Consider the following 15,797-nt stretch of genomic DNA (forward strand, 5'->3'; position numbering starts at 1 on the left):
GTCAAAGTCATTGGCACAATCCTTAGACATGAGTTGCTAGGAAATGAGGTAAAATGAAACATCTTAATTGAAAACACAGCCTCAAACAGGAGCTGACTCAGGCCTGGGCAGCCAAAGTGTTTTCACTGATCTGTGCAGACAACCTGTACTACAGATTGCTCATGAATTCTCATGGAGCAAAACCTGCATTCACTATTCTGCTGAAAACAGCCTCTCAAATGCTGGTCATCAAGATGTATTCAGTTTGACCATTTGATTGCACCTGGGATTCTTGCGTTTTCTGCAAATGGATATGCAAACAGGAAGCACAGAAAAGAACTACCTTGTATTAAAGCATATAGACCAAGACATGAGAATCAGTCTTTTTTTTTTTTTCCAGAATCCCCAGTCCCAGTTTGTCACAAAGCATTCCCAAGCTCAAGTGGCCAACTTCAAAACACTCCGAAGACCTCTAGTATGTTTGCTGCTCATGAAACTCTAAAATTCTATGTTTAGTCCTGTAAGTGTCAGCAAGCTTACTTAAGACCTAGCCAGCTTTTACAGCACACTCACCTGCACAGAAATAACCTCCAGCACTTTCAGAAACGCTCACAGACCATTACTGCAAGAGCAGGGCTGTTTTCTACTGCAAGGAACTGACAAATTCAAGGAACGCATACTTCGGGACATACAGAAGAATGCTAACAACTTCCAGACTGGAATCAACTTATGAACTGAATAGTTCAGAATGCAAAACTTGTTCAAAGAACTTCAGCATCCTGTGCAATATCATACTGCAATAGGAACTTCCAGCATTGTTATATAATGGTTGAAATGGAGCACAAAGTACTAAGAGAGATCTTCCTGCCACGTATCTCAAGAATGTAAGTGTAACAACCTTGAAAAGATTTCATGACATGCAGCAGAAAAGACATATATGCAGATTCATGACTTGCTTACATTCTGATGTACACAAAAACATTGCAAAATTGGGAGCAGAACCTTGCTTATTACCCTATGTTGTAAAAAGTTGTAAAAAAAAAACCAACTATTTAAAGTAACACCAACTACACAGCTCCATCTCACCTACAACTTCCAGTAACATAATTTAGTTATGTTACAGTTTCAGTGTTTTCAAAAGCTTTTGCTAGACAACAGCTTTTTATCTAGAGACTGGTAATCCACTGACTAGCAGAACACTCTTAAGACACTGGTACTCTTAGCAATTTAAATGTGTTTTATTCTACACATTCTCCGAGTCATTGTTTTCTTTACTAAGCTTTTTATTTTAATGTTTTTACTGCATTAGTAGTAGTAGTCTCATGAGCTTCCTACCAGTGCCCATTCCTAAATTAACTAGAGAATGAGATACTTGGAAAGAAGAAATGCCTCTCTTCAAGATGCATTTAATCTTCAAGAGAAAAAAAAAAACTAGGAAGATAAAAAAGCTTAAGCCTGAAGAAGTTGATAGGATTCACTGTGTAGATATTTTCAAGTATTTAGAATCTTTCCATTTCTACTCCACTTCTATTCTATAGAACTAGGGAATAAAGGTTGATTTCTCCCCAAAACCTATAGGCCTTTACATATTCAGAAGGATGGGGACAGATGAGCAGGAAAGAGATGTACATATCAAAACACAACTAACTGGTGACTCAGTACTTTTTAAGTGTTCATGTTTTATAGCTCTGCAGAGACAACACTCAAGGAAAACTAAAGAAGTAACTAGAAAAGAGTACTAAGCTGGAACCAGCTAGATTTCTTTTCTATAGCAGGGAAGAGTATTGTCATAAACACACTTAAAAGATGTGGGTATCTGGAATCTTTTAAAGATTCTATAACATGCCACTCAAAGGATTTCTCATTGTTATATGATGTCTTATCCATTGTTAAAATCCAGACTAATTCTATCCAAACTGCTGACATGCCCCACAGCAGGACAGCTGTTCTAACATTCTTGTCAGTTACAGCAGCATACAAGGCATAGAGAGTAATTATTAAGTAACCCAAGTTATAGTAGCCTTCTGCCTTAACTGAGCTTTCTAGCTCTTCTTCCTTTTCCCTGTCCATTCCCATTTTTACTGCCCCTCCCTGGAATGGCATCTATGAACGTAACAGTTTTCCCCACAGAAAACAGGTCTGTATAGTTCTACCCTAAGCAGAGTATGACCAACCATAACTTATCCACAGGTCTGATGTCCTGTAAAACAAATCTCTTACAATAAACTCATGAAGCACACGCTTTTCATGACTAAGTGACAGCAGTATACAAGGGCTAGCACTGAAGCATTTATCATAGGCTACTTTTTGCATTCTCAAACATTACTTTATTAATAATGCAGTTCAGACTATGTACTAGCACACACTAATGAGCTAGCTCAGCTGGCAGTAATTAAAAACAGTCTGAACCCCAGATATGCACTGAACACCCATCTCCAAAACAAGCATTTCTTCCATTAAGTCTTACCTAGAGCCATTTACCAAGCTTGTGAAACAAACCACACATTAGGGTGATGGCTATATATAAGAACCATTATGAACAACTGATTTTTAACCAACCATGGAGATATACCATCCCTCAATTTCAGTTTAGCCCCCAAATCTGGCAGTTTCCAGTGGTTGATTTGGATAGTTATGACCGGAAATGCTTATTTTTCAAATCACAAAAAATATTTAGGACTACTCAGATTACAGCTGTTTGCTTTTAAAACTCCGACTAGTTTACTATGTATAGAACCTGATGCAATTTCTGAAGAGTCTGAAGAATATAGCATGAGGCTATAACCAACCATTCTGTGTTTGGATACTTACACCTGAACCACTTGTGCACCATATCACCCTAAAAATTTAAGTGTAATGAAAAAAAGCACAACACCCAACCCCAAGAAAACAGACTTCATGAATTAACTGTTCTTACATTAAATGATTTGGGTAAGCTACAGAAAATTAAGTTTCCTTTAACAATAAGAACAAAACTTTGTTAGAAAAAAATAGAAAATTTAAAATAACTGAGAAGATTCATTTTACAACTCTCAATCCCTACTCACTGGGCCAGTATTTGAGGCCTCTCCATCCAGGAACCCTACTGGCTGTAGCTAGTAACAACCTTTTATTAAAATCACTCGATTTACCCAGCATTTTCTGTTTGCCTTCGGCATTTCAAAATTCCTTCTGAAACATGAAAAGCTTCAGAACTGGCAGCACAAGATGATGTTAGGGTGTGAACTCATTTCCAGTGTCACTGGTGCCAGACTGACAATCCTCACGCATGTTAGCAGGCAATCTCCACTCTCCCCACATTTACAAAACCAAGTGAAGGTAGACAGGTACTTGCTAACATCACTACACTGAAGTAGAATAAAAGCCAACAGATGATTCATCAGGGAGCCACAAGGATGTACTGAGAAGACTAGAGAAGAATCTCAGAGACACTCAATTCTTTTCACAAAACCTTCTCATACAGCCCTCATTCTAAATAAAAAAAAAAATCATCAAAAAAGCCAATGACCAGAGACCAAATCATTTTTTAAGTGTAATGCTATGATGAAAAAACATGACACAGTCCACTGCTTTATGATCAACTGCTTTACTTTCTGTATTAGTGACAGTTCTGTATTTTATATGGTGAATTATACTTGTATCAATTATGCTGAAGCTACTAAACACAAGTAAAGGAGAAAACTGCAGGATTAAGTTCCAGTCTAATGATGGAAGGTGGTACAGAAACAGATCAGAAGAAATCTATGGGTACTAAAACAGAGATTAAGACAGCAGTTACAAGCTACCAAAAGAAGTGATGTACTTCAAAGATGAGAATTGGTGAAAAGCAGAATATCAAGTATTGCGTGCAGTTTCTCATGATAATGTCAGCTACGCAGAAGAGAACTCCCATGGTGGCACACCAGGGGACATCCCCCTCTAGTCTTATGCACATTTACCACATTTACTGCCTATGAACTAGTTATTACTCAAAACGTCTGCTCCTGACAGTCATCTCACTAGTAGCTTTGATATTTGAAAATCAACACAAGTCAGATCTAAAGAACTGAGCTGTTTTTTTTTTTTCCTGGTAGAATGCAGTGACAAATTACTGAAAAAACTGCTTAATTTCCCATCATGCTTTCAGATACTAAGAGTGTACAGAGAAAAGTTTTCTATGATTAACAGACAAGGTTTTCCTTATAAGGCTAACTGTGCTATACAAGAAACTCCAGGCAAGTATTAATACTGCTTGGAATTTCTTGCTTTATTTTTTTCCCCCCATAACAACAAGCAAAGTTACTCTCTTCCTGCAGAAAAAAAAAAAAAAGAAAAAACATTTTATGGAAATGCTAGGATTCTATGCAGGCTTGCATTTATTAGTGCTAAGTTTACATAGTACGTATGGCTCAGGCTAATTACATAGCAAGAGACCACTTAAAAATTACCCATACCAAGGCCCATATAAGCTTTCTGTCTACTTGGGGCTATTTTAATAGACTCATCAGAACATATCTGCAGAGAATACCTACTTTGGTGCTTTTAAATGTCATTTCCACAGATTTTTTTTTTTTTTTTTTTCAAACTACTCTTTTTAGCTGCCTAACCATCCCACTCCAGTCAACCTCTGCAGAAATAAGACTGACAGGGCTCAATTTATTTCAATAAAACCAGATGGACTTAACAGCAGCAATATTACTCTCATTACCAATGTCTCAACTTCAACAAAACTAAAATACACAGAACTAACAACTACTTCTTAGGACTTATTTTTTTCTTCACTTGAATAATTTACAAAGAACTTGATGTACAAAGCTTACTGTACAGTCAACAGAAATCTACCAATCCATCAAGCTGAGTGAAGTTAACACAGTAGAAGGGATAGATAATTCAGAGGGACCTGGGACACACTCAAAGCCTGCACACGAGAATCTAATGAGGTCTAACAAGGACAAGTGAAAGGTGTCACACATGGGTCAAGATAATCTCAGATGAGTACAGACTGGGAAAAAGAACTCACTGAGCAGCCCTGTGGAAGACTTCGAGGGGTCCCCGTGGACAAAAAGTCAGACATGACCCAGCAGTGCGTGCCTACAACCCAGAAGATTAACAGTTACATAGGCTGCAACAGAGGGGAGGCCAGCAGATTGAGGTAGGTCCATGTCCTCCTCTACTTTGCCCTTGTAAAGCCACATTTGAAATATGATCTGAGACAGGGGCCTCCGGCACAAGATGCAGAGCTGCTTGAGTGGATCCAGGGGGGCCGCAAATATGATCAAAGCACCTCTATAAGGATAGGTTGAAAAAACCGGGCTTGGAGAAGGCTCGAGGAAGACCTCACTACAGCCTTTCAGTACTTTAAGGGATCTTACAAGCACTTACAAAGTAATAGCAATAAGGGGAATAGCTTTCAATAAGAGGGTAGATCAAGGTTAGATGTTAGGAAGAAATTTTTTTACTCGTAAGGTGGTGAGGCACTCAAACAGGTTGCTCAGAGAAGTTGTGGATACCCCAGCCCTGCAGTAAAAATGGGTGCCCCAGGCAGTCTGATCCAGTGGTCGACAACACCGCCCATGGTGAGGGGGGGGGTGGAACTGTATGATCTTCAACGTCTCCAACCAAAGCCAATCTAAGATTCAATAGCAACACATTAGAATGAGTCAATACTCAGTACATACAAGTTTGTTTTTTTTTAAAAAAAAGCATTTAATAAGCCTCTGATTGTACAAGTTTTACAATTAGTGAGATGAATCTGTATGGAAAGCACGCAGAAGATGGTTATTGGAGTTTACACAGGCACTATTGTAACTGCCCCTGACAAAGCATAACAAGCCATTATCTTTAAAATGGTGTATGACATTTGTGAAATTGAGTCTTTGCACTTGAATATGAAAAAAATACTTGTAGATGAGTACAAATTGTCAGGTTTTCTTTTTTCCTTTTTTCTTGTTGTTCTTTCTGTTCAGGCTGGACAAGTAAAAAAATTAAGTGATTGGATCAGGAATACTTCTGTCATTCTATTTTTTACACAAACGTTTTTTAAAAAAAGCTATGTAGGTCCTCTCTATCAAATCTAATGGGACAACTCAAAATTCCATGGAATAAAAATTGCTTTTATAAACATTCAGTTTTAAGAAGTTTCATTGTCGGAATCTAAGACATATACTTCAAAATATACTGCTCACATGACAATATAAAATGTAATCATGTATTAAAACACTTGTTGTATTTCAACTCATGCTAGAAAGTACATGGCTTTTTAATCCAAAAAGGAGCTAACCCTGTTATTGCTAGCAGATTACTACAGGAAATTACTGAAGAGGAATCATGACATGAGACACTTGCCTTCTTTACCTGACCTCACTGAAGCAAAACTTCCTGTAAATCTGCAGAACTAAAGAAAATTTTACATTTGGGAAAGAGTATTTTGGATAAGAAACCTGTCTGAGGACTTCAGGAGTAGAAGAAAAAGGGCACTAAAGTAAAATCTAAGACTGCTTGGATACTTCAGAAAGAAATTTAGAAGAAATGACAACATTTCGCTAGACACTGGAATAATAGAAAATTCTGAGCCAGCATCATGACATACATTGACAGACTCTGGAAAACACTGTCTTGGGAACAACGACCCACTTAGCTTAACATTCTGCTTTAATTTAAAGGACAGCAAGGGCAGCATTGACTCAAATAGTCTTAATTCCTCTACCACACAGGTTTTTTAGAAGACTACAGAGTTTGTCAGCTGTGACCAACAAATTGGATACTACTTAGAATTTACAGCACTATTACTTAGAAAGCCCACTTTAGAAAATAAAAGCATTGATGTTTAAGCTACAAGTGTAGCTCTCTAGCACATGGCTCATCCAAAGACTGTGTCAAATGCTCCACTTACAGATTTTACATTTATACTTCCTTATGAAGCCAGATATTGAATCTGTCTCCAGCCTTTTGAAACAGTTGTACAGGTAAGCTCTTCAGATATCTCTAGAGATGTTTTTATTTTTATTGCTATGCATCATATGCTAAGTGAATTACTCCATAGCTTGCAAGATGACCAGTGTTACACTCGCCACAAACGCAGATGCCTCACAAGATGCAGACACCTAACTAGTATTAAAGATGCCATAGCTGAGGCATCATAAGACCCTGTCTGCAACATTCTTTACTACTCCTGAACTTAACAAAATCTGGATGAGTAATCAAGATTAAAAGTGTGCTCCTATATTACTAATAAGAACATCTAGTTTTGATAATACTAAAAATTAAAAACCAATACAGAAGCTATTAATCCATGTAATTTGAATTTGAGAAACAAGCTCAGATTTTGTTCCTTAGGATTCATTTCTTCCCAACAAAGTAATGGAGAAGAAATTGTAAATATACATTCAGCTCAGTTTAATAGAAGACTTTTTTTTTTTAAAGAAACAAATCAAAACAAATTAAGATCCCTCCCCTCCCCAAGTCCCATACTCAAGGACTTCAGTAAATAATTATCAGCAAAAATCTGGTACATACAAACAATTCAGATACAGAAAATGAACATCTAGTTACACTGGAAATTACATGACATTTCTTCAAGGAGAAAGGTAAGGCTTTTAGGTTTCCTAGATCAGTGAGAGAGGGAGAAATTCCTTGCCACTACGAAGTGTTTCAGCCTCTATCTCCACCAACCTCAACAGGCCGGGACAAGTGCAATACCACAGAAACGCACAGCATTGCAACTGATCCCAACCTGTGTAGAAAGGGGTACAATTTCTCCACATTTACTGACTGACTTGTCACTGCCACAGTCAGTTTTGCATGGATTTGCACAGCAGAGTATCATACAGCTGGATGCAAACCTGCAAAACTAACCAGAGAACAGTGTTCAATTTAACAACAAATTGCAAAACATGCTGAATATGTAGTTCTACAGCTAGCAGTACTTTAAGTGCTTATAATGCAGTAGATTAGTGAACACTACCTGCACTATAAGCACTTTAGTGCTACAAGAGCTGTCATCCACTAGTCTGCTGTTAAGTGAGAAAGGCCACAAAACATCCCATAATCAGCAGAAAGCTTTCAGACTCCTTGATGTAGATTATAACAGGCCACCATCAGTTTTGCATAGATTTGCACAACTACATTCTTCCTGTAGTGCAACTATGCAAAACTAACAGAAGACTGCAAAGCAGAAAGCTACTGGAACATCTACAGTAATAGCCTGAGTGACTGGATGAAGACATAACTTCTTATGCCAGAAGGAGCACTTAGGGCAGTAGATGCTAATCTACTTCACTATCTGCACTAGATGCACCTTAGTACAAAAAGCACTTGACACCACCACACAGTACCTTTCCAATCTCTGAAGTCCTGCAAGATCTCCTGAGGCAGTTGTCAACATAATGCTACAAGTGCCTTCACTGCAGTAGGTTCTATATATCACTACCTGCACTGTAAGCACTTTGACATTACTCTGACGCAACCAGCTTTTTTAGTAATTCAAGATATGTTGTTTACTTTGTTCCTGCTGAAAGAAAAGAACAAAGTGAGTATTGGGTCAGATTTTGAGTTGTACACTTTCAAGAACCAATATTCAGCCTCCATTTCTCTCAAGTTAGCTTAAGCAGCGCACTAACTCAGTCCAGGACTCTCACACAAAGTACCAGGGACATTAGAATCAATGCCGACAATAGCAGAAAGGCCCATTTGTGAAAATGCATCAACTACCTTTCCCGTATCATTTTCAGAACCGCATCAAAATTTCCAAACGTAAAAATAACTATTCCTTTTCAAAGACCAATCTGCAGCTGTAAGGGCAAGCTGTATCACAGTAATAAAAAAAAGGGTAAGGCCTTACATTTTAAGCAAATATAAGCAAAGTTAATGCTCAATTTGGATAATTAAGAATTTAAAAATTACATTCAGCAGCTTTTATTACCCTTCTGAATTCCAGAAAGCACCTTATAAAAAAGCAGCTGGTGTGTAATGTTTTCTACTTTGCATACAGATCGTAACATTTACTGTTACTGCCACAGATACCCTTTGCCTCAAGAGGGGGTTCCTCCCATTGGGTTTAGATGGGCCTGCCATGCAGTCAGAAAGTTTCCAGTAATGGCTGTAAGTTACCCTAGTAAGTTACAGCTGCTTATTACAGACCTGAGTTTCAAATTAAGCATTGGAGCACTAAACTCAAAAACTGAAAGCACATTTTATCCCCTCTTAAATGTGGTGCATGATATGAATGTGAAGTCTACCTTACTTGGCACATAACAGAAAACCCAAGAATAATACCTTGAAAACACAAGAGTTTCTTTAAACTGAAAAGGAACTTCACTGAAGAACAAAAAAAAAAAAATACATGATTTAAACATGTTGAAGAGTCCTTCAGCACCCAGCTGCTTTTGTCAGACAAATGAACATTCAAAAAAAATGGGTATCACTCTCCCCTAAATGGCAGAAATTGTGGGCTGCTAAACATGCCCACAAACCCAGGAAAGTCTTTGAAATTCAGTGCACGACCAAATTCTCAGGCTCTGCCTCAAAAGCACGAGCTCTGCATTAAAAAATATTAATACAAGATAAGCGCTTACCATTTCCTGTGAAAAGCAACTTTCCCCACGAACATTCACTGCAACATCCACAACAAGCTCCCGCATTTTCTGCCGCCCATGTCGATACTGCAAAAATACCACCGAGTTACTCGCTTTGGGTCGCTGCGGAGAGAACAAAGTCAGACACCAAGTTTCCCGGTATCCTCCCCTCCACGTTCCCCCCGAAGGGCGCGAAACGCTCGGCTGCTCCCCGAGAGCAGCGGCCGCCCCCAGTCCCGAATCCTCCCTTTCCGCAAAAGTCGGCCGCCGGCGCAGCGGAGACCATCCCGGCACGCTCCCTCCCGCCTAGTGCGGCCCACGGGAGGCGCGGGGAGGCCGCAGCCGCGGGCCATGTGCCGCAGGCCCCTACCCGGCCGGGCCCGCGCCCCTCACGGCGCAGCACGTGTTCCTGCGAGAACACAGGCGGCCGTGCCCCGCGAGTCCGCCAGGGGGCGCCGCTTCCACCGCCGCGGAGGTCACAGCCCGGCTACGGTGTGCCGCCCCCCGCCCCCCACCGCCAGACCGGGCCCGCCGAGTCCCGCGGCCCAGGCGGAGGGGAAGGGGCCGGACCCGCCCGCTCCCGTGGGCCTCCCGGATGGGAAGGGGCCGCGGCGGGGGGAGGGGAAGCGGCTCCCCGGGCCGCCGCTGCCCACACGCGGCTCCGGGCCTAACAGGGAACAATCGGCCCCAGCACGCAGCCGCCGCCATGTCCCCCGCCTCCTCCCCCTCCCCAGCAACATGGCGCCGCCGAGGCCCCGCAGCTGCCGCCGCGCCGATTTCGTAACGAAGCCCGCGGCTCTCGGGCAGCGCGGGGCCCTCCCGCGGCCCCCTCTCTCGCCCGCCCGGGGGGAGACGGGAGCTCGCGCCCCACCGCCCGCTCTCCCACGCCGCCGAGGAGTGCGGCCCGGAGGAGGAGAGGAAGAGGAGGGCCCACCGCCCCCGCCCCTCTGCGAACAAAAGCCCACGCGGAGGGGCCCGGGACGCGCTCGCAGCTCGCGGCGCTGCCCCCCTCCCCGGGGCCCCGCGCCCCCTCCCCCGGGGAGCGGCGGAGCACAAAGCACCTCCGCCGGGAACTCCCCGAGAAGCCTCCCCCGGCCCCTCCCCGCCGCCTCCACCTCCCGCGTTACCGCCGCTGCCGTTCCCGAGCTGGGCGTGGGCGGCGAACGGAGCCCCCGAGCCGCCGCGGCCTCTGCCCCATGTGCCGCTTTGTTCTGGCGCCGCCAGCTCCCCCCCGCGCCGCGCCGGGCACGCCACAAACTTTCCCGGCCGGGCCTCGGGCCGCCGGGGCACGGCCCCCGCCCGCAACGACCGCGGCCGCTGCCATTGTGCCGCGCCGCCCGCCCGGGGGGCTCGCCCGCTCCCCGCTCCGGGCCCGGGCCGCGGCCGGGGGGGAGGGAGGGCAGAAAGGGGGCGGCGGGGCTCGCCGCAGCGGCGCGAGGCGCGCACGCTTTTCAAATCTCCCTCATTCCGGCCCCTCCCGCCCCGTGTGCGAGCTCGGGAGGCGCCGTCGCCGCCGCCGCGGCTGCCATGCGCCCTGCTCCCGCTCTCCCCCGCCGCCCACCCACTCACCCACACCCCCTCCCGCCGCCCCGGCCACTCACAGCGGCCCGTCCGCCCGCACCCCCCGCGCCGCCGCCGAGCTGCCCCCCGCTCCTCACCGCCACGGTTCTCTCGGCGGCCACGCGCGCGCGGCAGTGACACTCACCCGCCGGCGGCCGCCACCATCTTCCCTCCACCCGGCCCCGGCGCCCCGCGCGGCGGCGGCAACGGGGCGAGGCGCGGAGCACCGCCGCTCCCGGCGGAGCCCGTGGGGGCGGAGGGGGGAAAACGGCGTGGAGGCGGCGGGTCCCGGCGGCGGCGGCGGCGGCTGGGCTCGGGACCATGTGGGTGAATGAAGGGCGGCGGCTCCCGCCTCAACGTAAATATCCACAAGCCCCGCTCCGCCCTCATTAGAATAGAAAACAAAGTGCTTCCGAGCAGCCGCGCCGCCCAATCGCCGGCCTCAGACCCCCGCCCCCGCCCGCAGCTGCCGCCTGCTGCAATTCATCCACACATCAGGCATGCACCGAGCGAGCGAACGAGCGGCCTGCCCTGCCCCGCACCGCCCGCACCCCGCGCCACCGCCACAAACTTTGTCTCCGCCGCTGCGGCGCGGCGCGACGGCACGGTGCATCGCGCTGCGCAGGCGGTGCGGTGCTGTGCGCAAGCAGGGAGCGGCGCACGCGGCGGCCCGGCGCGGGGCTGCACTTGTCCGAGCGGGAAGCGCGGAGCACGCGGGAGGGTGGGTGTGGAGGCAGCGGGGCGCGCCGAGGGCAGATGTGTCGCTTCCTGCAGCCACCATGAGCTGTGGCTGCCCCGCCAGGAGCCCAGGCCGGCAGCTCCGTGCGGGATGCTCCGTGCGGGGGTGGAGGAGTGCTGGAGGTGACGCGTGCAGAGTGTGGGTGCTTCCTCGTGGCCCCGTGTGTCTCCGCTGCGTTGTGTGAACTCGTAGGAAGCAATGGCGAGAGGTCAGCATCCTTCCACACGGCGTAGGTGCATCTTTGCAGAGCAAGCATTTACTTCAATATTATTAAAGGTGCCTTTAACTATGAGTATTTGATAGAACAGAAATTTTTTAGACCTAAGTTTCCTTATCTGGGTGGAGATTCAGAAATCACTTTATCCTCCCAATAAAAGGGTCAGAAAAGTGGGACCCTGGATTTGTCATTTCTGAAGTACTGCGTTCTTGTCTGGTGTTGTACCACCACGGTGATGTCTGCAGATAACAGAATATTCGTTCATATATTTTTTATTCTTGTTACTTCTAGTATATATTGGAGAAAGTTTGCTCGTTTCCCACTTCATTGCATGTTGTGGTGGTTTGCAATGGAGTGCTGGCAGTTCCTAACCTTATGGTATTTCATTAGAGCTGCAGCACTATCTTTTAGATCACTTTGCTTTTGAACCTTTGAGAAGTGATAACACTCAGGGAGCATTTAGACGTGGTGTTAGATGCCAAGTTAGATGGAAGTAGACCCACTATGAAACAAAGTACTTGTATTGCTGTGGCTCTCACAGTCGTGATGCTGAGGCATTTTTCCCACTCCTTCCACCTCACAATTTATTTATTTTTCCTCTTTTTCTTGCTTTTTTCTTCTTGCTCTCATGTTACTTTTGTCAAGCAGGCCAACAAAAAGCAATCAATAAGATGCAGACGTAAACCTGATGTTTGTAGTGCTTTGGGTGAAATCCAGGCCTTCCCAAACCCGGTGGCAATGTTCCTGCAGACTGAAACAGGTACCATTTCAGTCCCTATATCTGAAGATCCTCATTGGCTTTTGCAAAGCTGAGCAAGTGTTGTCTTCTCGGAATCTAAAGTAATTGAAGCAGTAAGGGAAGTCACGTTATACCTTACTGGGTAGAAGAAAGATAATTGTATGTGGGAATGAATTCAAGACTTTTTCCAATGGCTTTGTTCAGCTAAACAGAGGGGATGTAGTGACCTCAAGAACTGGGTTTGTGTCCCTGCCTGCACTCAATGCCACTGATGGAAGAAGTGTGTGGCTTCAGTGTGCCCGGAGGATGGAATCTGTCTCCTGCTGACACCAGGGAGACACTCCTCATGAAATCCATGAGCACATGGACCACCTCTGAGCACGTGTCTTCATATCTTCTGTTTCCCAGCTTTGGGGGGGTTCACCTACAGAAAAAATGTCATTGGAAGTGGCTTTGGAGTACCGTCCACAAAGGTAAAAATGGCTTTTCTGAAAGGAAAGCCCACAAGACCAAGTCAAAGTCAAATTTCCCCTTATGTGTGTTAAACAGTAAATCCCGATCTGTATCTGACAGATAAAACTCAGAAACAGAGGTCCTAAGGTCACTGTTCTTTCATGTATACTAACTCATCTTTTTGTCTTCTGGAGTGCTATCCATCTTGTTTTTCTTTACTACAGTACCTGAGCACATTACATTGATCATACCCCACATCACAGTGTGGCATAGCAATTGCTGTTCCCATGTTACAGATGAAGAATGTGATGTAGTAAAGAACAGATTGCAGCTCTTTCAAAATCAAGGTTGAAACTAGAGCTGCAGTGTTTTCTTTGACTTAATCAATACAAAGAATATAGGAAAAAAATCATTATACTTTATACACCACTTACACCACTTGAAATCACAGTTAACATATATAATGTGCAGCACACACTACTAAGAAATGTTAGGAAATACCTAATTTAGCAAGAAGCTGATGCACCTAAAAAGAAAAAAAAATAATAAAATATTGAAAACTTTTGTAACTTGGTTAATTATAATTATTAAAATGTGATATCAGCTGCTTGTCAAATTACAGTTCCTAAGCTAAAGACAGTGAGGAATATTAAAAAAAAAAAAAAATTGCAATATGTTTTGAGGTGATTTTGGGGCTATTTCTTAAAACATAGATGGACTAAGTATTGGCAGACCTGCAGAAGGTGCTCTAGTTTGATATTTTACTCCCAGTTTACTTTGGAAACTCACCGTTTTTGGATGCATATGATTATTTCAAAATTTTACAAACCCTTTATCTGTAGCAGAGATGGCAGATTTAGTAGGTTTTGGTCATAAAGATGAAACCAGGACAAAAGATAATCCCCCAATTATCTTATATTTCCCTATCATTGCTAATGCACAAGTAAGATAAAACTGTACTTGAATAAATAAAAAATAAAAATAAAATAAAAATTTGAGGGGTTACTGATTTTTTAGAGCTTATACTACTCCGCACATACAGTTTCAAGAATACTGTTTGAAACTGACTGAAGAGCAGACAAAACTGGTGCAAGAAGGCTTCACCGTTTTCAGAATCAAGGTATACTTTCCAGACATGTTATTTTTTTAGAATCAACCCCTTAATTCCTGCACATTTTATCATACTCCAGCACACGTGAATCATAATTTCAAATATTTATATTTAGAAGGAGATGTGTATTCTGTAGGGAGGTGAGTTATAACAAGATATAGGAGTTCTCAGTCACAGACAGTTAAAGATTTATGTCTGATTATTAATGCTGGGAGTTTAGTAATGTTATCATTCAACCATTAATTTAATTTGCCTGTGTTTATGATGTTATCCTACGTGGAAATCAGTGTTTGTGCAGACTCTACCTATTCATTTCACTTGTAAAACATTCTCCTTTATATGCTAGTTTTATTTGAAGTATAGGAGTCTTCAATTTGTGGATATATTTCAGCATCTACAGGCAGATGAAAATTTAACAGCTGAAGCAGAATGGAAAATGGAAAGTGTTATATGTGCAACAGTGCTTCCCTTATCTCTGCACTCCTCTAATGCTGAAAATGTCCATACTTTGAGGCTGGAAAGCCTGAGTACAGGCAGGATCACGCTTACCTCCTCTCTCTCAGGCTAGCCAAAATTGCCCACTTCTGAGATTTTTACAGAGCCAAGTTTTGCTGCAGGGTTCCTGGGCTTCTTGGAAATGGAAAGCTGCACATACTCCTTGTTAGGACATTAGGCTGTTCTGAAATACTTTGGAGAAACGTTACTGCAATCTAGATTCAGTTATAGGAAGCAAACAAGCTGCTGGGAAAAGAAGGACTAAAGATAAGCTGCCTCAACTTCAACTATTCTGTCCTCTGTCTCACAACTTTTCTGTCTATTGTGGTCTTTAATACTTTAAACCATTCACTACTTTCCTTTTCTCAGTTCCTAAGCATCCCCTCTGTGTTTTCTTTAAGCAGGCAAGAGGGAGGTAGCATGAGAAGCACTAAACAGCTGGGAAACAGGAGGAGCCATGGGATTTACTTCTGAACATGTAGATTTAAAACCATGGGGAAAGAAACAACAACAACAACAAAAAACAGGTACAAAAGTGGTCTTTAAGAAGTATAGATTTCAAAAGTAAGAAAAAAAAAAGTACTGAAAAAGAAGCTCTGAAGTAAAAGGGGGAAGAAAAACGAGCATTAAGGATAGAATTACTTCAGAATGAAGTTGTGCTCTGACATTTTATACAAATGTCCAATAAAATCTGTCCACACTGTAGCCTGTTACTTTTAGGTATAATTTTTGCCTTTTGTTCCCTTTGTTCCATACAGAAAGCATTTTCTTTTTTCTGCTTTGTGAAAATTTTCATGACTAAGAGCATGGTTTAAAATCTCCCACTACTTTATCAAGGCTAAATCAAAGAACATGCTAGGGGAAATAGAGCAAAATAGCTGAGGTACTGGTAGTATTACAATGCATTCCTCAAAATCCCCTCTTCACACTCTGTGGGATAGACTTTTTCCACT

At 43.8% G+C, this 15,797-nt stretch overlaps 1 protein-coding gene across 1 annotated transcript in view; it reads right to left on the reverse strand.

The window, feature by feature from the left end:
- GPC5 (glypican 5) overlaps positions 1-11,413 on the reverse strand; it is a 657,195-nt gene extending 645,782 nt beyond the window's left edge. Inside the window, exons 1-3 of the mRNA XM_085226445.1 lie at positions 11,236-11,413; positions 10,658-11,200; positions 9,531-9,617 (exon numbers count right to left, since the gene is read on the reverse strand). Of these exons, the coding sequence (XP_085082571.1) occupies positions 9,531-9,617; positions 10,658-11,200; positions 11,236-11,413 (808 nt within the window). The remainder of the gene's footprint in view (positions 1-9,530; positions 9,618-10,657; positions 11,201-11,235) is intronic.
- Positions 11,414-15,797: the final 4,384 nt, after the last annotated feature.

The sequence above is a fragment of the Meleagris gallopavo genome, chromosome 1 (assembly GCF_905368555.1).
Source record: "Meleagris gallopavo chromosome 1, MGAL_WU_HG_1.1, whole genome shotgun sequence".
Classification (NCBI taxonomy): domain Eukaryota; kingdom Metazoa; phylum Chordata; class Aves; order Galliformes; family Phasianidae; genus Meleagris; species Meleagris gallopavo.